We start from the raw sequence: 23,375 nt of genomic DNA on the forward strand, positions 1-23,375 counted from the left end.
AGATGCTAAAGTTACAAGGAACTAATAAAAAGGTTTAAAAAAAAAAAAAGACTGTAAGAACAAAAAGAGTCAGGGCTTTTGCTGTGAAATTGTGTCTCCTGGGTATGTAAGTCTCACCAATATGACTTCTCAAACATGAGTTGAACAAGAATGACACCAATAAAAATGCCAAAATCGACAGGAAAAGTCCAAGAAGACTCAAGCCTACACAAAGAGCCATAGGCAACTAAGGAACGCTGAGAGTGTGAGAAACAGTCTTCCCCAGAAAGAGCACAACACTTAGTTATTCACTATCATAGGATCGGCCCTGAAAACATACATACGAGTAACATTATGTAGATTGAGCAGATTATGTTAGGGATATATATGTATAGACATAAACATATGTACATACAACAACAATTAATGAAAAATGTGGTCATGAATTTGAAAGACAGCAAGGAGGGGTATATGGGAGAATTTGGAGGGAGGAAAGAGAAGGGAAATGTTATGTAATTATAATCTCAAGAAGTAAAAGCAGCAAATAAAACAATTGTCAAGCTATGCTCGGTGACGGAGTACATACTTAATATATATACATGTACAAATCAATAGAAACAGAAATCAGTAGAATGAATATCCTCATTTCTTTTCTTTTTTTTTTCTTTTTTTTTAAGGTTTTTCCAGACAGGGTTTCTCTGTGTGGCCCTGGCTGTCCTGGAACTCACTCTGTAGACCAGGCTGGCCTCGAACTCAGAAATCCGCCTGCGTCTGCCTCCCAAGTGCTGGGATTAAAGGCGTGCGCCACCACTGCCCGGCCTCATTTCTTTTCTTGTCGCCATGATAAAATACCCACACAAATGCACCGCCAGGGGAAAAGGTTGATTTGTTTTAGCACACCGTTCAGGGTACAGGTTCATCATGGGGAGAAGTCAAGGCAGCAGGAGCTTGAAGCAGCTGGTCCCACTGTCTGAGCAGTGAATCAAGTGCTCAGCTCACTTTCTCCTTTTCATTCAGTCCAGGATCCAACCCATAAAATGGTGTCACCACAATTAAGATGGGTCAGGAATTATCTATTAATGTAATCAAGATAATCCCTACAGGCAAGTCTCCAGGCAAGCTCCCAGGTGAGTCTAGATTCCTGCAGGTTTACAATAAACATAAGTATTAAAAATATATAATTATAACATTAAAAACACTCTTTAAGATTCCTCAAGCTAGTCAACTAGGGTTGGTTGTGGTGGTGATAACCAGTACTCATTAATTTCATGTTGCAAAACACATGGGTCCAACGTGGACTTATGTTTTCAAAAAAACGGCAGAAAATCTATCTCTGATTTTTACAAGGTAGCAACTAGTCGTTTTTTGTTTTTTTTTTTTTGTTTTTTTTTTTTTTTCATTTAAATCCTATGTAAAGTAACACTCTAGGGTCAAACAAAATAAATTTCACTAGTTTCAATCTCTAGAAAAGGCTCTGGGAGCGAGGGGGTTAGATAAGGTAAATCGTAGTAGGCAGGGCCAAACCAGGAGACCTTCACAAGATAAACTAAGGAGTTTGAAGCTTATGGCCAGAGTTTTTGGTTTGGTTTGGTTTGGGTTTGGGTTTTGGTTTCGGTTTTGGTTTTTTGGTTTTTTCGAGACAGGGTTTTTCTGTGTAGTCCTGGCTGTCCTGGAACTCACTCTGTAGACCAGGTTATGGTCAGAGTTAAAACAGCATTTCCCAACCATTTCTTTAGCGCAGGAGCTTCCCTCTACACCAAATGTTACCCAGAAACCTAACATGTAACACAGATAATGGAATGTTCTCTGGTTGAAGTGAATGATAAAGACCTGCTACTCCAAACAATTTCTCTGAAAAGCTAGAGTTTCAGGAACAGCTGAAAAATCACTGCACTCCAGAATGACGTGTACAGCTTCCTAAACTATCAGTTTTATTCAGAGGCTGGAGTAGGAGGAAAAGAATATGGAAGGTAAATAATTTTTTTTTAATACAAATACAGAATATATTACAAAATTTCAATGAAAAATTTAAAACAACACTTCTAATCACATCTCTATACAAATTGGGTATAAAAACTGGCCCCCTGTTGTAAAGGTGACTTAAAGTGTGTGTGTGTGTGTGTGTGTGTGTGTGTGTGTGTGTGTGTGTGTGTGTGTGAGAGAGAGAGAGAGAGAGACAGACAGACAGACAGACAGACAGCATGCACATGTATAGAGATCAGAAAATAGCTTGGGGGAGTTCTCTTTCCAGTGGGATTGAACTCAGACTCCCTTACCCGCTGAGCCATCTTGCCACTCCCTACTTAAAATATTTGAATAAAGCTGATGGAGGATGTAAAAAAAACCACTGATAAAGATTAAGTATGAAGTATCATGGTTATTCACATGGGTTTTCTAAGCAGGAAGGCAACTTTTTGTTTTCTCAGTTTGGGGTTAGGGGACAGTGGGGCCATCACGCCAAATGTACAGTTTATAAGTGAAACAGAACAGCCTCAGACAGGAGACATCTAAAACAGTCCAAGGAGAGAGGAAAATAATATAGATTGTGACACGGAGGGAATATGGTAAAGTCTGTAACTTGAAGGGTAGTTTTAGGAGAAAGTATACACCATGTTTGATAATGACTTAAATGCTTTGCTCTCCCGTTACTTAAAGGACAATCCACAGATGACCCCAGCAGCACTCCACAAGCATGGCATCTCTCCCTTCCCTATCAATAATACCTCAGGGAAAGACTATCTCTTTGTTCACCTCTGCAGCATCAAGTTCTAGCACACAGAAAGTGCCAAATGAAAGGACATTTGAAGTTAGGCACCAGGATTGACAAGAAACAGAAGAAAACCAAGAAGCCAGGAAACTTTATAGGCTTAGATTTTCCAAAACCTACATTAGTAAGGGTTCTTAAACACTTTAACCTCCCTAGACCCTGATACCCACCAGAGGTGGTGGAAATGAAAGGTTATTAGAGCAAAGAGGGATGTGGATCTGTTTAGAAATCGTTCTTGGGGTGATTCCAATCTGTACTGTCAGGATAACAGCAGTTCAGTTCACAGGAACCATCATCGGGAACTCAATCCACTTGCAAACACCATTCACGAATCAGCAAGGGCAGTGTGAGAAGAAACCGAGAGGATCTGCCAATGGGCCAGAGGCTGCAGAAGCAGCAAGAAGCTGCTGAAATAGCACAAGTTCTTTGGTGAGTTTCTCTCTAGGAAGTCATGACAAACAATATCAGCAAACACAAGGCAAACCAATGCCACAGCAGTGTGCACAGTCTTACTGGGTTTTATTTATACCCTTTCGAAACATCATGTGTTCTCTCAAGTGTCCACTCTAGCAAAATCACATGCCCTTTTTCCAGGTAGCTTCTAGAAAAACACCACTTGCCTGTTCTCAGAAAAACATCCTCTCAAAAAACAGTTTCTAGAAAAACATCACACGACACAACTAGGCTCCAGAGAAACCAGAGATTTCCACTTTAAAACATATTAACAGCTTTTTCCACTCTCTATATCCTGGTCCTCTGTTTCTTAAATCTTCATATTCTAGGATGAAGAGTAAAAAAAGACACTCTAGAACTCAGCACCAGCATTTCTAAGATTGCTGTCTCCCGTGTAGACATTTTCAAAGTGCTGCTGGCCCTCGCTATCCACAGCTTCTTCATTCACACACTCAACCAACTTTGGATATGAATGGGGGGCGGGGGCATCACACCTGTCCTGAACATGTATAGACTACTTTTTCTCGTCATTATCCCCTAGATAACATAACAATTTACATATTGCTTACACTGTATTAGGTAGCATAATTTACCCAGAGAAAAAGATACATAAATCATAAACAACTATTATGCTACTGTATTCAGATTTGACATGCCAAGGGTCCTAAAACCAACTCCCTATAGATACCAAGAGACAATCAGATTAACTAAAACCAAACTGTATTTTGTCTCCTACATTTTCATGATAAAATCTAGGTGTAAGCTGAGTGATACTCTAGAAATTAAAATCTTGTCATAAAACACACGATTTACAGCTGTTGTTGAGTTTAAAAACTTAAAAGTACTATATTAAAAATATTTCCAAAATGTAATGTAAGCTAGACATGGTGATGTACATCTGTAATCCTAGCACTCAGGACACTGGGATGGGAGGACTGGTGTGAATGTAAGCCCAACCTGAGCAATGAAACAAAAGCCTATCTTTAAAATAAAGACTCAGAATGCAGCATAAGTTTACCAGATAACACATTTCAAGGTTATATCTCAACTGACCATTAACAAATGTCTAATGTTCTGCTTGTATATGTGTGTGCATGCTTATTGAGAAAAGAAAAATGCACTAACATATTACAAAATCTGGAATTATATTTAGTTTTAAAACTCCTATTGAATCTAGAGGTGGTGGTTCATGGGTTTTTTTTGGGTTTTTTTGGGTTTTGGTTTTTTGATTTTGCACAGGGATCACTGTTTAATGTCTGGAGCTCCATACTCAAGCTAAACACAGAGAAGAAAGTCTAGAAACATAAGTATATACCACACAGACACAAAAAATTAAATGAGGGAGAGAACAAAAAAGAAAACATTAAGTTTGTTTTTTTTAAAAGGTCAAATCTAAACTGAAGAGAGAACTACTTAACTGCAGGCACATGTTATCATTATCACCAAATACAAAACACAACCCAGTTTGTTCAGAATTTGCTGTCAAAACAGACGTAGAGATTTTATATGCATTTTTTCCAGGCGTAATCTTTCTGTATAGCTCTGGCCAGCCTGTTAGTATTTTTTTATTTTTTCACATTTTTTAAAAATGTATTTTTATTTTTAAATTATGTGCATGTATCTATGTAGGGTATCTGCACCTGAGTGTAGAGGCCTAAGAAGGTCAGAGGACTTCAGACTCCCTGGAGGCAGTTACAGGCAGTTGCAAGGCACCCTAACAGGTGCTAGGAACTGAACCTGGGTCCTCTGTGAGAGAAGCAGGTGCTCTTAACCACCGAGCTATTTATATAGCCTCTACACTCATTTAGTATAAACACCCATGCATGAGCGCATGTGTGTATATATGTGTTCATATTCATTTGATGTAAACATGCATGTATGAGTGCATGTGTGTATGTGTGTACTCTGTGTGTATATTTATGTATGTGTGTACTCTGTGTATATATATATATATATATATATATATATATATATATATATATATACACACACACACACACACACACATGCCTCAGCACCTATGAATATAATAGGACAACTTGAGGCTCACTTCTACCAACAAGTGGGTTCCAGCAATCACAGTCATCAGGCGTGGCAGCATCATCCAGACCCATGACCTACTTACTAATCTTCAAAATCTTCCTGCCTCAGCCTGTCAAGTGTTGGATTATAGGCATACACTGAAGTCACCTGCAGGGCTTTGGGGCTGATCTGACTTGGGCAGTAGACAATGAAAGGACAGACACATCTAGAGAGAAGCTGGGGTAGAGTGGATGGTGAGCTCTGATAGGAAGGGAGCCCAGAGGGTCAGCAAGTCTCAGCATGGGGTCTCTGTGGGGAGCAAGTTCAGCCACTGGAGCCTGAAGGGAGGGAGGGAGGGAGGGAGGGAGGGAGGGAGGGAGGGAGGGAGGTTGATCCTTGACAGGACTCTGCTCTTATCGTGAACATCATTCAGGATGCTCATTCCTGAGGAACACACTCACTCTGCACACCTCCCCTTTTTTATTTCTTAGATGTTCCCAATTGGCCTGACTTCTAGTCCAGCCACAGTTCTATTAAGTCTTTGCTGCCTAAGAAGAGAACGGAATAAAACAAGGCAGCCTCTGGCCTGGGTTATTCTGTCCTTTTTCTCAAGAACTAGAAAACCTCAAAACCAGTAAGGTTCTCCTCCTGCAACGTGCCTCTCTCAGGGTGATAGCAACTCCATAGGCGAGAATACATTGTGCCTGGTCCTAAGGCAACACTGTAAACCCAGTCTTGATTAACACATAATGTGTAGCCAATCAGTGAAGATTCTCTGAGAAAGTCTAGAATATACAGAGCCATGAGCCCTATCGGTAAACAATCTTTAAGACGCTTTGAAATATAAGAATATAATTTAAAGAAACCTCTGGGTATAACTTCTGAGCATCCAATCTCTTTAGCAATTCCCTTTTTGAGCTATACGGTGTAAAAGTTCACAATTTCATATACAACACAGTATGTTCCAAAAGCATGAGAAATTACCAAGCAGAATATTCCAAACTGAAGAAATTCTATTTTAAGCTTTTTGGATATAACTTTTCCTGTGTCTTCACCTGCCCCTCCTCGGCCCCCTCCTTCCCTCCTCCCCCACCCCCACTCTCTGTTTAGAGGGCGATTGAACAGAGCTGTTCCCTGTGTTTCCCTGTATATATACACGTATTCATTTATGTACATATATGTGTGTAGGCCAGAAGTTACTTCAGGTGTCTTCCTCTATTACTTCCCACGTTATGTTTTTCTGTTTGTTTTTCAAGACAGGGTTTCTCTGTGTAGTCCCAGCTATCCTGGAACTCCATCTGTAGACCAGGCTGACATTGAACTCACAGAGATCAGACTGCCTTTGCCTTTGCCTCTGCCTCCTGAGTGCTGGAATTAAAGGCATGGACCACCACTGTTCAGCTCAAGAGTAGATTTTTAAAACAGAGTTTCAGGGCTGGAAAGATGTCTTAGCCATTTAAAGTACTTGCTGTTCTTTCATAGGACCCAGATTCAGTTCCTAACACCCACATGTTGGCTTGCAACCACCCACAGGCATGGGCATGATGCACACATATGCAGGCAAAACATTTATGCACACAAAATAAATAAATCTAAGGAAAATCTGAAGACAGTTGTTTCCATGTTGGGGACTTAGCCTGTGGGAAGCAGTCCTACCACAAGGCAGGCACTCAGTGGAAAGAAAGCATGTGCAGATCTTCCCAGGCCTGCTAATATCACACAGGCAACTAACATCATGCTAAACAGTCAAAGATTCATTTCATCCCCACCCCAAAGATAAGGAACAAGGTGATGTCCGTTCTTACCACCCATACTCAGCACTAAGCTGGAGGCTGTAGCTCACATAAATACTAAACAATAGCCTGCATGCTGGCACACACCATCAATCCCAACCATGGAAGATGGAGGCAAGAGAATAAAAAAGTTCCCTCAATAAAAGTTTCCCTCAACTGCGCAGAAAATCTGAGGCCAGCCTAGGATACGAAATCCTATCTCAACCCCCACTCATAGAAAAAAAAAAAAATCCTAACTAAATATACTTTGAAATGAATAAACAAAAACCTGTCATATTTACAAATGGTATGATTGCTTTATACTGAAAATCCTAAGGAAATCTACAAGCCAACTGCCAGAATGAATGTTAGCAAGACTGTAGCATATAAAATTAGTATAGAAAAGCTGAGTTCTGCCAGGCAGTGGTGGCACACGCCTTTAATCCCAGCACTTGGGAGGCAGAGGCAGGCAGATTTCTGAGTTCAAGGCCAGCCTGGTCTATGGAGTGAGTTCCAGGACAGCTGGGGCTACACAGAGAAACCCTGTCTCAAAAAACCAAAAAAAAAAAAAAAAAAAAAAAAAAAAAAAATAATTAAAGAAAAGAAAAGCTGATTTATTATATTAGTAGCAAATATCTAGAAAGAAAAAAAAAGCAGTAAAACCAAAAAATACCTAGGGAAAAAAATGTAATAAAAGATAGGTAACACCACTACATTGGAAACTACCGACCATTGCTGTCTGAAAGTAAAGACCTAAATAACTGAGAAGGTATTACCACATTCACAGATTAGTACATCCAGTCATTTTTAAATGGCAGTTTTCCCCAAATTTAATGCAATTGCAATCAATACTCTAGCAAGTTTTTTTTTTTTTAGGTTACCAAGTGGTTCAAAATTTATATGCAAATTCTAAGGGCATAGAATAATCAAAGAAATTTGTACAATAAAAGGGATAAGGTCATAGAATAATCAAAGAAATGTTTGTAATAAAAAAAAATAAAAGAATAAAGGAATCAGTGCCTGATTGCAAGATTTATTAAGACATTTTGGTACTCAGCACACTTTGTGAATACTGCAAAGCTGCACATAAATCAGTAAGAACTGGACTCAGAAACACACCCACATTTGACTAATTGTTTTTCCTTTTAATTTGTTTCTTTCTGAAAAAAGATTCTCCTTAAGTATACAGCCCAGGCTGGCCTGAGACTCATTGTGTAGCCCAGGCTATCTGACCTGGAACTTGTGATCCTCCTGCCTGTCTCCCTAGAGCTGGGATTCCAGACTTGTAGCACCACACTGCACTGTTAATTGCTTTTTAAAATATTTAAACAAACTAATGGAAAAACAAGAATCATTTCAATAGATGGTGCTAAGTCAACTAGATATTCTTGCAGAAGAGAAAATCCTTTAGCCTTACAAGATATATAAAACTTAAGTCATAATACACTACAAAAAAATCCAAAACTATAAAATCTTTAAAAATTAAACATGCATACTACATAACCTAGCCAGTCTCCTAGGTACTCACCCAAGAGGAAAAAAAAAAAAAAAAAAAAAAACACAGAAGCTTCTTAAAAAAAAAAAAAAAGTTCAGAGAAACCCTTGACATAGACAATCAGAAGCGTGCCGAACATCCATCAACTGGCAAGTGGATAAATGAAGTATGGTACATAAAGTGGTATGTGATGAAATGCCAGTCTGCAGTGCGAGGAACCAGCTGCTGCTACACAAAGCAACATACACAACGAGTTCAGACTGTGATGTGTTCTTAGTATAATTTTTATAAGGTCATAATCTACTATGGAAGAAAACAAACCAGTTGTTACCTAGGGATGGGGGTAGAGGGAAGAATGCAGACAAGAAGGATATAGGATTTTCTTTCTCTTTTTTTTTCTTTCTTTCTTTTTTTTTTTTTTTTTAAGGTAGGTTCTCACTACATAGCTCTGGGTGACCCATGCAGACCAGTCTGGTCTTGAACTCAGCACTTTCCTCTACCTACAAGTTGCTGGGATTAAAGGCATGTACCACCATACCCTGCTAGACACAGATCATAATAGTTTCATAAATGTTCATTTTAAAACTATGTACTTCAAATATGTGCTTTTGATTATATCTTAATAAAATTGAGAAAAGGAAAAAACCAAAACTATAAATATACACCCATTTCTAAAAATATACCCTATTGAAGGCAGGCGCTGTGATGGGTACCTGTAACCTCATACATAGAAAGCTGAAGTGAAATGGTAACAAGTTCCAGACTGAGACTACACAGCAAGAACCTGCTGAAGAAAGGGAGGGAGAGAGGGAGGGAGGGAGGGAGGAAAAGAGGAAAAGAGAAAAGGGAAGAAAGGAGAAGGAAGGGAGGGAGAGAGGAATGGAAGGAAGGAGGGAGGAAAGACAGGGGAAGAAGGAAAAGAGGGAAAGAGAAGAGGGAGGAAAGGAGAAGGGAGGTAAGAGGAAGAGACTGGAAAGAAACATGGGGTTGGTGGTGTGGCTCAATGACAGCTCCTTTGCGTTGCATGTTGGAGGCTCCAAGTTTGTTCCCCATCACAATAAGAAGGAAAAGAAAATTCAAGTGTGGTAGTGCACTCAAGAGGCTGAGGCAGGAAAACAACTTCAAATTCAAGACATAGCGAATCCCAGGCCAGCCCAGGCTACAAATATGGAGAGGGAGGGAGGGAGGGAGGGAGGGAGGGAGGAAGAGGAAGAGGAAGAGGAGAGGAGAGAAGAGAAGCAAGCAAGGAATGAAATACAGGAGTGAAGGAGAGGGAGAAAGAGGAGAGAGGGAAAGGAAAGAAGTAAGAAGGAAATGTATCTTTTATATTCACAATACACAAAGATATTTCAAGCACGGAAATTGCTATCTGTAGTTAACATGAGATAACCAATAGTCCTCAATGATTTGAAATTTCTATTACTGCAAACATCAAACATTCTATAACACTTAAGACTGACAGCACCACTTTACATAATAATCATAATACATAGTATATTATGTGCCCAAAGAACACTAGCTACCATGTGTCAGGCCAAATGCCTTGTAAGAGAAACAAGCTTGAGAGGCTACATTTACAGTGGCACAGCAGGTGCTTAGCATACCCAGCCGGGCTTCACGGCCTAGAAGGAAAACAAAACCTCTGGAGCTTCTCTATCCTTGGGACTCTTTCATGAAATAGTATAGTATCGATTCTCTTGGGCCACATGTTTTCAATGATTTCCTCACATAATATATGTTTTAGTTTTCTCCATTCTCTTTTCAAATAATCTAAATCTAAAACACATGAAACAAGCAAGAAACACAATGTATTTTCCAAGGAAAAGTTAGAAACACTAAATTCACCCCCTCATGGTTGTTGTCATCCACAGGACTCCTAATATGAAGTGTATAATTTTACATTTAATAGCAGCACATTACATAGATTTCTTTTTGCAATTAACTTCCAAAGGAATTAAACATTAATGAGTGCCTGGAATATGAACAAGACATTCATAATCTGAATAAAACAGAAACAAACATCTATTTCAGCATATATTTTAAATCTTTAAAATATATTTAAATTGCATTAAACAATTTTCTTTTTCTTTTTGAGACAAAGTCTTGCTGTGAAATCCAGGATGGTCTACAATCTGTTATCCGCCAGTGCTGAGATTACAGCACATGCCACCCTGCTGGCCTTGGGATGCAGGTCAGTTGATAAGTGTTTGCACAAACCCCTCAGCACAAGGTAGACTGAACCTTGTTGTGGTACATTCCTGCAATCTCAGCACTTGAGATAGCAGCAAAACAAGTATAAGTTCAAGGTCACCTTTAGCTTCTCAGTGAGTTCAGGGCTAAACTGCCATACATGAGACCATGACTCAACAAATATAATACATTAGTTTTTAAAAATATTGTTTTATTGGGCTGGGAAGATGGCTCAGCATGTAAGAGCAGTTACTGCACAAGAATCCCCCTTTGCTATTAACTCGGCAAAAGGTAACTACAGATAGTGAACCTGAATTTACTAACACCATCATCATTTTTTAATGTTTTTTAAAATGTTTTACTTTATTGGTGACAGTTGTCAGCTGTCATGTGGGTGCTAGGAATTGAACCCAGGTCCTCTGGAAGAGCAGAGAGTGCTCTTAACCACTGAGCCATCTCCACAACCCCACTAATCACTTTTAAAATATCAATTAAAAATGACATTTTGGGCAACATCTGAAAGAACACTAAAACTTAAGCCTTGTTTGTTTAAAAACAACTTAGTTATGGCAACAAAGTAAACACTATAGGATTTTATTTAGGAAGAAGCTATATTTAATACTGGTAGATTTCAAGGCCTTTATACTTTAATGGAATGAGTTGTTTACAAATAGATCAGAGTTAGTGTCAGATGCAGTTTGCTTCAGTTACCTGGAATAGCAGGATCATTAAATATATATGAATCCATGATGCAGAGAAACTGCACCATATTGATGGAGCCCTCATTAATTTTCAATGATATAACCACTATCATATTTGTGCTCAAAAAAGGGAGATATATAATCATTTGCCTTCATCTCAAAATTCTTGTTTTTTACACGTTTCAATTTAGTTAAATAAAAGAATACAACTAACACTCCAAAGCATTTCTCCCGAGGCTCATCAAACTTCCTATCTCCTTTTCTATTTGTAGAGAAATCATACACATATTTGTGCATATATAATACATGTACACAAATTATAGCTCCTGATAGACAATATGAAAATGAAATATAAGAATGTACTGAAATTATTTCCTCCCATAAGTAATAAAATTCACTTACCCTTCCTGTCATCTAATTATAATTACAAAATAAGTACTGACACTGTTGATATACCACAGGCTAAAGATAAAGATGTAGTAAACACAGCAATGGGCCACAAAATCACTGAGTATTTAAAGTTTTAGCAGTCTTTCCTTTAACTAGCATCCTGAAAAATAGAATGTAAAGAGATCATTGTTTCAAGTAAATGAAACTTAATTTGATAATATAGTATTTTCATTTAATACAAAGAAAGTTACAAAATGCAACCTTTGTAGAATTATATTTAGCAAACATGATAAAAATTTAATTGAATAATTCCTAACAATTGCATACACAAAAAGAATGGAATAGGCTTTTTTTCCCCTGTAAGTTGGACAAGTAGGGTGGATGTGGAATACAAGCAAGATTAATAAGAGCCTTCCAATTTCTAGTTAGCATGTCTTCCAACTTCCCATCAATTCCGTTAATAAAATAAACAGCACTTTGTAACCTGCACTTTGTGCATATCTCCTGACTAGCCTGAGAGCCAGATCTCACTTTCCTAAGAGGTTCTTCCCTCTTCAGTGCTGAACTACACATCATTGATGCATTTAAAGCCAACCAAACACTTTGTTCCCTTGGTGCTGTCTCTCATCAGTTTAAGATGGATCCACTAACCAAAGGCCCTTGTTGCATATTTCAAGTTTTTGTTTCCTCCTTCTGCTCCTCCTCTTCTCTTCTTCTCCTCTCCTCCCCCTTATCCCCCTTCTCTTCCTCTTCTACCTCCTTGGATCTCACTATGTAGTCCTGGCTAGTCCAGAACTCTAGATAGATAGATAGATAGATAGATAGATAGATAGATAGATAGATAGATAGATATAGATAGATATAGATATATCTATATCTATCTATATATGTATATATATATATATATATATATAGAGAGAGAGAGAGAGAGAGAGAGAGAGAGAGAGAGAGAGAGATACAAGCCAAGTCTACAGAGATATCCTGTATGCAAAAATAAAAATATTCATAAAAATAGTCTGTTTCTGTCTCTGTCTCCCAAGTGCTTGGGTTAAAGGCATGCACCACACCTGGCAAGTTTCTGTTCCTTGTTTTATTTTATTTTTTTAACAAATAGTTCTTTTTAAGAAGTAGATTATTTAAAAGAATAACATAAGACCACTTTCATATGTAAATTACAAATTTTATAACTAGATTCTCCTTTTCTCCCTTGTAAAAATACAAACTAATTTCTTCTGAGTCACTCAAAAGAGCTAAAAACAAGTGAAGAAGGGCAGATACCATTTCTGCCGCATTCTTTGTTATATGACTACCCCATTATCGTTTCAAAACTGAGCATAAGGTTCACCTAGATAAGTAATATACAGTACTTATAAGGATAAGATATGGGAATAAGATAAAGTCTTACCCCAACCCAAATAAAATTATTAATAGGGCCTTGAAGTTTGTATTTTAAATAGACATCCCGAGCTGGGCAGTGGTGGTGCACGCCTTTGATCCCAGCACTTGGGAGGCAGAGGCAGGCGGATTTCTGAGTTCGAGGCCAGCCTGGTCTACAGAGTGAGTTCCAGGTCAGCCAGGACTACACAGAGAAACCCTGTCTCGAAAAACCAAAACAAACAAAAAGAAAATTAAATAGACATACCAGATGATTCTTTAGTATGAGACAAGTCTGGGAATCAACGACTTGAAATTTTATTGAATGTAAAAGGGAAATTGCAAAAATATCAATTACTAAAGAGCAATAACTAATAAATCATTGTTGAGCCTTATTACTAAAGAGCAATAACTAATAAATCATTGTTGAGCCTTGCTTTTTTTGTCTTTGAAAGTAGACTTAACACATTAAAAACATGAACCAAACTGCTACTATATCCAGACTCAATTCTCACTGAATTACTCTCATTCTGTACAGTGTCTCAGGTTCTATGTGCTAAGTAAATTAGGAAGCAAACTGACAGACTCCTAAAACTTAACCCAACAAACCATTTTTTATTACATAGAGTGTCTCTGACATGAGACGACAACTTGAGGAGCTGGGTTTTCTCCTCCCACTAAGCAGGTCCCAGGGATTAAACTCAAGTTGACTATACTACTGGCCAAAAAAAATTGATTTTTCATTTAGAATATTGGCAATATCTTTTCATAGGTAACGGTAAATTGATTTTTAAATTTACTTGAACTATACCTCATAGTGAATGACAAATTTTCACTAAATTTACACATTAAATGGCCAATCTATGAGAGTCAAGAGAGCTATCATAATATTTGTGAGATATACCTCATGCCCTCTTTTTAAAAAGTTATGAGAAAACTAATTCTATTTCTGTTTATATTTATAAAGCACTAGGCAATTAATATGCTATCATTTCTGGCTCTTACAGAATAAAATTTGCATCTTAACAAATAATCCTTAAGGTTTAACATACAAATTCCTGTTATATGTTTGAATGTTGGGGCACAAATTTGATAATAAAACTTTCTAGAACAGAAGTACTAAAAGGTGTCAATAAAGACAAAAACCCTATGAAACTCTCTGATACCAAGGTTCCCTCCCAGACAGCCTAGGCTACTTAACTAGTTCAAGGCCAACTTGAGTTACAAAGCAAAATTCTGTCTCAAAAAAAGAAAAGGGAAAAAAGTGGGGAGAGGGGTACTGGAGTGGCAGCTCAGTGGATGAGAACGCTTGCTATGCAAGCAGAAAACCTGAACCCAGATAGTTGTATCTACATAAGAAAGCTGGGCATGGTCTCAAGCACCAGTAACCCCAGCACTATGAGAGACAGATGCTAGTGCCAGGTTTAACCAGAAATTCTGTCTCAAAGGAATAATGCAGAAAGTAATACAGTAAGACACAGAGCATCTCCCTTTGGCCTTCATGCATATGCCCACACTCACAGGCGTAAGCACACACTGAAACTAAGGCAGGAACATCAAAAATTTAAGGTTTGCCTAGATCACAAGACACATTCTAGGTCAACCTAGGCTATGTCCATTTTCTCAAAAAAATAAAAAAACAAAAAGAGTGATAATAAGACCTGGAGATTAGGGCTGGTGAGATGGCTTAGTGGTTAAGAGCACTGACTGCTCTTCCAGAGGTCATGAGTTCAAATCCCAGCAACCACATGGTGGCTCACAACCATCCATAATGAGATCTGATGCCTTCATATGGGTATCTGAAGACAGCTACAGTGTACTTACACAAAATAAATAAATAAATTCTAAAAAAAAAAAAAAAAAAAAAAAGACCTGGAGATTAATAAGCTCAGAGATTAAGAACACTCGCCACTGTTCTGGAGAACTCCAGTTCAATTTCTACCATTCACAAGGCAACTCACAACCATCTATAACCGCAGTCCCAGGAGATGCAGTGTCCTCTTCTAGCCTCTGGTGGCACATGCAAACATCCATACGCTTAACCAACAAGTCTTTAAAAGGTACATCAGTTTTGCTTTACTAAATAGGAAGAGAGTAAGTGTGGAGAAGTTCATGTGGCTGAAAGTCACAGTGCAGCCTACCCCTTAACCAGAGAGACTTATGGAGGACGCCCACAAGTTTTCAAGCAACCCTCAAGGATGAGTGCTTTCTCCAAATTTTTCTGCCCAAACAGGATGCTGTTTCCTAATTTGCATATTACTATATGTTACTTAAATACACACCACTTACTAATTATTCTCACCAACAAATATATTAAGGAAATGTAAATATGATAAAACTCAATATACCTAATCATTTTGATTTAACACAGAGGACAAAGAAATACAGTAGCCAAAGCCAAAAAGACTATTCAGTAAGCAAAAAATTCAGACTCTTAGGCAGGACAAGCCCATCACTACAATAATCTACTACAAAAGAAATGGGACAGCTATATCACAGACAGAGACACAGACACACACACAGACACACACACACACAGACACACAGACACACACACACACACACACACACACACACACACACACACACACACACACACACGGGGCAGGGGGAGGGGCCTTTGGAGTTGGCAAAAAGAATGCTAAAAGCCAGAGATGAGAGGGGGTGCCATTAAACAGCCATCCAGTGCATACCACAACGATAAGCATCTGCCCTTCAACATTCTATCACAGACAGACAGGGTGAGGGAGAATATTTTCCAATGGTGCAGCCACTGGTGGAGAATTTGAGATGAAGTTCAAAGGGAATGGAAGGAGAACAGAGTGGGGATGAAGGTGAATATGATCTCAATACGTTGTGTATATTTTTTTCAGAGCAAAAAAAGAGTGACACAGATATTGCACAAAACGTCTCTAAAAACCTAAAACAGTCTGCTAGTCATGGCAGTACACACCTGAAATTCCCCAACACTTTTAGGCAGAGGAATCTAAAGTTCAGGGCCAGCCTGGACTAACACTTGAGGCCCAGTCTTAACAAGTACCTAATTATATACCAACAGTATTCCCTCATTGCCATTGTTCATGCATTCCGGTTGACTACCTTTACTGGATTTTTAATCTTAAACCATTCAATCACAGTTATGCTGTCTAAAGCAAAATAAAGGTTAATTAGGAAAAGAGACCAATTAAGGAAATTAATAATCCCATTATGGCAATTATACATACAGTTCATTGTGCAATTTATGCCTGAAGATCTTGTCTACCACATTGTAATTTTCCTTTACCTTCTGTTAAGATTGGAACCATGGGAATATTGTGCTCACAACTTTACAGTACTTCTAGTCTCAGACTACCTTTTACTTAAACTACTTCTGATAAACACTTTGACCAAAATTATGCATTTATACTTCAAAATACACAAAATCACTCTCCCTCCTTCCACCACTGAGCAAGCAAAACTTCCTAAAGCTGGTTCCTGGGATCCATACTCTTAATGGGTTTTTTGGGGGGGTGGGGTGTGGTGGGGGGGGGGGGGGGGGTTGTTTTTTTGGGTTGTTGTTGGGTTTTTTTTTTTTTTTTTTTGGTTTTTCTGAGACAGGGTTTCTCTCTGTAGCCCTGGTTGTCCTGGAACTCACTCTGTAGACCAGGCTGGCCTCGAACTCAGAAGTCCTCCTGCATCTGCTTCCCAAGTGCTGGATTTAAAGACGTGTGCCACCACTGCCCGATGAGACCCATACTCTTAAGACCCACAATCCTGAGGTGATGAGGAAATGATACCTGCATAAGCTTCTCATGAGATGGTTCATGGTAAGACACTACACTGCCTGGAACCAATGTGCACCCAATAAAAGCCAACTATTACCTATCGACAAAATAACTGCCTAGAGTCTGTATTTTCTTCCTTTACATGATTTTAAGTCTAACATAATTCATCAGGACACGTATACATACACAAAAGGCTTTCCAACTAGTTCACTCAATCAATAGCGATAGTATACACCCAAAGTAAGTTTTCACTTCTCTTTTCAATAAAAAAAAAAAACATTTCTTAAGAAATTAAAGACTCCAATACCTCACGCTTTCAGCCAGACATGTCTGTAGTCTAGCTAACAACACATGGACTGGAAACATTCGAGATTTTCACTGGCTGAAAGGTAGATGAGGGTCAACCTGCCAAACTTCTGCTTGCCACAATCAAAATTCTAATTTCAAAGTAGGCCGGAGAAACTCGCGGCAAGCTGCTACAGACCTTTTAAGACACGGCGGTCTCTTTTTGCATTCCCCGCCCCCATTGCTTAAACTAGCCACACCCTTTATTCCCCCCAAGCGGCCTCCTAGCATCTCCCAGGGCTGTCCTCCCACCCCAGGAATCCACCGTCGCCAGACTCACAGAGTGTGTCCGCACACGTTCACCATCAGCTTCAAAGAAGGGTTCCGGTATTTGGTGGTCTTACACCTGGGACAGCCCTGATCGTCCATGGCGACTCCTCAGCTTTGGGTTTTTCCCCCAACGTCGGCTTCAGTCACTGCCACCTACAAGAACCCCTAGACCAGACGTCAACTAGGTTCTTACCAACAGGCACTTGGCCGGAATGGTCCTTCGCGAAAGAGTACCGGCTGGAAGCCAGGCGCTGCAACACAAACGTTCCGGGAGCGAGTTCTCCGTTCCAGCCGCTACAATTCCATCATAACCTTAGGTGAAACAGCCCAGTATCTTAGAATGAGAGTACGGATGCTTTAAAGTTATACATCTCTTGCCTAATTACATTTTACAAGGAACCATATCATATTAGGAAGATAAATTCTTGTTTTGTTTGGAAACGTCCACATGATTTCAAAGATTTATGCTGGCGTAAAGTCAATAAATAACACAAACCAGTATTCTCTTTTAGAAAGTTGGACAGTCTGCACTGTATACGTCCTCATACTTGTGTAATCAGAAAATAATTTGATTCACACATATAAATATTAGGATAATGCTAAGTGTAGTGGCTCACACCTATAATACCAGCACTTGGGAGACTGAAGCAGGAAACAGCCATGAGTTGGATCTAGGCTACATACTGAATTCTGTACAGCTTGTGCTACCTAAGGAGACTCTGTCTCCAAAAGAAAACAAGACAAAGTAATTGTTTAAGTTCATAAAAGTTATCTAAATGCTATTCTTTGTACCCACAGTACAAATTCTTACTAAATGTTAGAATACTTCTATAAATAATATCTAGCACCTGTTTCTCCACTAAAGCCTTTCCCTCAAGACTGCCAGGCGATCTGAATTGCACAACCTAACTCTCATATGTTTTTTTTTTTTTTTTTTTTTTTTTTTTTTTTTTTTTTTTTTTTTTTTTTTTTTTTTTTTTTTTTTTTTTTTTTTTTTTTTTTTTTTTTTTTTTTTTTTTTTTTTTTTTTTTTTGGTTTTTCGAGACAGGGTATCTCTGTATAGCTCTGGCTGTCCTGGAACTCACTCTGTAGACCAGGCTGGCCTCGAACTCAGAAATCCGCCTGCCTCTGCCTCCCAAGTTCTGGGATTAAAGGCAGGCGCCACCACAGCCCGGCTCTCTCATATGTCTTACCCCCAATAAAATACCTCATTTAGTTTCCAAAATATTAAATAAAAGGTTATTTTGTAAAGTAATTCAAGCAGGGCAGTGGTGGTGCATACCTTGAATCCCAGCATTCAGGAGGCAGAGACAGGTGGATCTCTGAGTTTGAGCCAGTCTGGTCTACAGAGCAAGTTCCAGGACAGCCAGGGTTACACACATAGAAACCTTGTCTCCAAAAACAAATTTAAAAAAAAGAAAAAGAAAAATAAATAAAAGAAAGAAAGAAAAAGACACACAACTTTATTTCAACAATCCCAAAAATCTGAGACACTGACTCTGGGAATAGTATGTCACATTTATTGTATTAACAAGAAGTCAGAAGTCTTTTTTGTTTCTTTGTTTTGTTTTTCAAGACAGGGTGACAGCATTTCTCTGTGTAGTTCTGGCTGTCATGGGCTTGCTTTGTAGAACAGGCCAGCCTCAAACTCACTGAGATCTGCCTGCTTCTGCCTCCCAAGTGCTGGGATCAAAGGTATGTGCCACCACGCCCAGCTAGACAGACATCATAAAAAGCTCTAGTAGATAATTAACTATTCTTATTATAAGGGACACTTCTAGCCGGGCAGTGGTGGCACACGTCTTTAATCCCAGCACTTGGGAGGCAGAGGCAGGTGGATTTCTGAGTTCGAGGCCAGCCTGGTCTACAAAGTGAGTTCCAGGACAGCCAGGGCTACACAGAGAAACCCTGTCTCGAAAAACCAAAAGAGAGAGAGAGAGAGAGAGAGAGAGAGAGAGAGAGAGAGAGAGAGAGAGACTTCTCTGAGCTAAAGATTTATTGATACTTAACAAAGACTTTGAAGACTAAGTGAATTCATAAAATGGCTATCAAATAACAGTGAAATATGGACATTTTTAAATACCAAGCATTTCTTGCAATTACCTCCATCTAACTGAAATTCTGTCTGAAGTAAACTTGTAGACAGGTTGTTTGGGTTTTGTTTGCTTGCTTGTATGAGTTGTGATTTGTTTTTTAAGATTTTTATTATAAGTATTGTATGTGCATGATCGTGTGCAGCCGCCCGACTGTGGTGGTCAGAGGACAAACTACAGGACTTAGTTCTCTGCGTCTTCCGTGTGAGTTCTGCAGATGAACTCAGATCATTAGGCTTGGTGACAGGTGCCTTTACTTGCTATACCATGTCACCGGTCCTATTTTGTTTTAATATTATTTTATTACTTACTTGAGAATCCCACACAATTTATTTTGATCATATTCAACTCTCTTCCACAACTACTAGGTCCACCCTCAGCCTCTGCCTTCCTACCCGCCCAACATCATGTTCTCTCTCTGTCTGTCTGTCTGTCTCTCTTCTCTTTCTCTCTCTATTGTCTCTCTCTTTATGCACCCTCCCATCCAGGTCAGTTTGTGTTGGCCAACTAGTCTTAGGTTTGGGGCTTACCCTGGAATAGATAGTGATAACTACATGTAAGAGAAGTGAGCCTTCCTTTCCTAGAAGTTATCAGATACCAATGGTTCCTCAGCTAATAATGTATGTGATATAATATGTAATGGACTATGTGATCGCTCCTGTTTTATGGGTTGGTTTTTCTTTTTGTTCCAGGCTCTCACACTGGCCCGGAACTCACTGTGTAGTCCAGGCTGACCTCTAACTCATGGCAGTAGAGTCCTCCTGTCTCAGTATCCAGTGTGCTGGGATCCCAAGTGTGAGGCACCATACTTGTCTCAATCAAGTTTTTCCAAATTATCCCATGACTTGAATACAGCTGTATCCATTCTCAGTCACTTTACCTCGCCACAGAATTTTTTCCCTTCAATAAAAACATAAAGGAAACAACCCCACCTTCTCTTAGAAACTAGACAGAGTAGACATCCCTAGTTAAGGGTCTCCATATGTTATGGGGGGGGGGGGGGAAACAGGACAAGTAGCTACATATTGCATTCCAGGGGAAGCAGGCCATGATGGCTCAAGACTTGACACCAGTATATAAGCATCAGTGACTCACTTTATAAACAATTTGAAGTAAGAAACATAAAAAGCTGTGCTGACCTAGAGGCCTGTCATGTTGCGCTTGCTGGTTTTTAAAGGCCTTAGTAAACTTATCACTAAATGTGAAACTCTACAAAAATAAAGGTAACTTTAGGGTCTTTATGTTTTAAAAGAGGAGAAAGCTTCTGGTGAATAAGTGTGTTCCATGAGCCAAGAAAGAAAGACAGGGAGACAATTTAGTCAATACTATGCTCAGATGCCATCCACTCAGCTTCCAGTATTGCCGGTTAACGCCAGAACTGTCTTTGAAAAAGAAAACTCCTAACCACACTTTAAAATGAATTGCTCTTCTTTTCCCTCGAGCCTTAAGATCAAAGAGAGGAAAAAAAAAAAAAAAACACTAAAAAACGTGCAGGAGGAAACTGCTAGAAACTCTCCCATGTTCTTACATGCAGGCAACTGCTATTGGAGAAGCCAGTGATGACAGGAGAAGCCCAGTGAGGACGACTGGCCTGAAACTCTGTCAGATACTGAGCTCCAAGAGCTAGAAAATATTGTTTATACATCTGAGCCACAGCACTAAGAAAACTGGGTAGAAATAATGGTGTCGCTACTTACTACGTACACAACGATTCAAGCATTGGTTTTCCCAATAACAAATTAAAATAATACTTGTACAGTCTGAATGCAAATGCTTAACACTATACCTTTTAACTCTCGTTCATAGTAATAATATTGCCAGTAACATCTAAAAGAAACAGTGTACTGATAGGAGAAGCATGATTTTCTTTCAAAGCAGATAACTGTACTTGAGCCTAATTTTTTTTTAGCCCTAACCTCTGTTTCTTTCACACATTATAAAGGTGCATACCTTTAATCCCAGCACTCACTCAGGAAGCAGAGGCAGGCAGATCTCTGAGTTCGAGGCCAGCCTGGCCTACAGTGTGGGTTCCAGGATAGCCAGGGCTACGCAGAGAAACATTTTCACAGAAAAACAAAGATGATGGGGGGGGGGGGGGGACCGGGGGGGGAGGCGGAAGAAAATTTATAATTTGGGCTTACCTAGTGGACTCACAGCACTACCTTGTACAAACCAGAAGCTCTGAAATGTAAACCATCATCACTGATAAAACCTAGAGGAAAAAGTATTGAGAGTACCAGACTTCTGATTCAAGTGTAAACGCCATCTGTGTTAGAAAAAAAAAAAAATCTATCAAGCTTCCTGCCTTCAATTAACTACATTCTTGCTCTTGCTAAATCTGCTGATCCAAACTAGCAACAAATCTACCTCCCAGGGCAGTGTTTTTTAAATGTAAACTTTCCTCCCTGCCCTAGGGCTATAGACTTATCAGGCTTTCCTTTTCGGAAGGGGCAGAACCTGCTACTTTGTCCCTTTGCTAGAGATAACATCTCTCCCCAATTCTTAAGGAAAAAAAGAAGTCCCTGCCGAACAGTGTAATGGGCCCATCCAGTAGAATGCAGGTCCTCAAAAGGAAAGGTTGACTTAAAACACTTAACTAATTAGAGAATCGCCTTGGAGTGTTTCAAATTGGCAGCAAGTATCAGAGTCTCTTTGGTTTTGATGAGGATGACAAAATTAACTGGGAACTATTGAGAGCCTTGGAGCTTAACTTCTGCGGAAAGCCCCTTTGAAAGCTAAATAGAAAAGGCAGAGGTAAGTCAAATAGAACAGCAGGTCTTAGTCTACCAGCTCTGTTCCTGACTGTCACATTGTTTGGTATCTATTAGCATTAGTGTTTGAATATAAAATACCATACACACACACACACACACACACACACACACACACACACACACACACACGGAAAGCTCACGTGATGCTTAGTCCCTAGCTGATAGAGCTATTTTGAGAGCTTCTGGAAACTTTAGGTGGTAAAGCCAAGTTGAGGGAAGTGGATCACTGGGGGGTGTGAGGGGGCAGCATTATGGACTGTCTCGTTCCAGGTCCAGAGACATATAGCCAATTGATCATGGACTGAACCCTCTACAACCATGAGCCAAAAAAAAAAAATTAATAAACAAACAAATAAATAAAAGCCAACAACAAAACCTTCCTCTCCTAAGTTATTTGTGCCAGATGTCTTGTCAGAGTAATGAGAAAAGTAACAGTACCATCATAATTCAGTAAGTAATTCAGCAAGTAATTCTTTTGCTTAAGCTAATTCAATGTGTTTAGGGCTTCTAGGGAAATCTATACCATCACAAAAATATAGGAGAGCACTAAAACCTTGCAATCAGTCATTTTTCTGTCTGTATTTCTTCTCTGTACTGTTGCCTATGTGAGTCAAGGGTCACTCTTTACCTTCTTCCTGTTGATCTACTACAAAGGCAGATAACTTGATCACCAAGAGCGTATGAGCATGTATACAAGTCTTGATTTTTCTAGCACAAATAGGAAACCTTTAAAAAAGGGATTCTGATTGTTTTGATTTGGGAAAGTACTCATTCTAGACCAATTGGCATTGGCCATGATGGTATACATAAAAAACTACACATGACAGCACGCTAAACATTTACAAGTTTGATTTTCTTGAAGCCAGCTCTTGCTAAGTGACCCAGACTGGCCTATGATTCTGGATCAGTCCTCCTACGTCGATGAGAATGCTCTTCTAACCACTCTCCAGCTACCCACTTATATAAAACCTCTGTTCCATATTGAA

General features: G+C 39.2%; 1 protein-coding gene across 1 annotated transcript in view; it reads right to left on the bottom strand.

The window, feature by feature from the left end:
• The window catches only part of Mnat1 (MNAT1 component of CDK activating kinase), a 131,546-nt gene extending 113,837 nt beyond the window's left edge, over positions 1 to 17,709 (bottom strand). The window contains exon 1 of the mRNA XM_076922021.1: positions 17,533 to 17,709. Coding sequence (XP_076778136.1) covers positions 17,533 to 17,621 — 89 coding nt within the window. The 5' untranslated portion in view covers positions 17,622 to 17,709. The remainder of the gene's footprint in view (positions 1 to 17,532) is intronic.
• Between the last annotated feature and the right edge of the window lie 5,666 nt (positions 17,710 to 23,375).

The sequence above is a fragment of the Arvicanthis niloticus genome, chromosome 23, assembly GCF_011762505.2.
Source record: "Arvicanthis niloticus isolate mArvNil1 chromosome 23, mArvNil1.pat.X, whole genome shotgun sequence".
NCBI lineage: Eukaryota > Metazoa > Chordata > Mammalia > Rodentia > Muridae > Arvicanthis > Arvicanthis niloticus.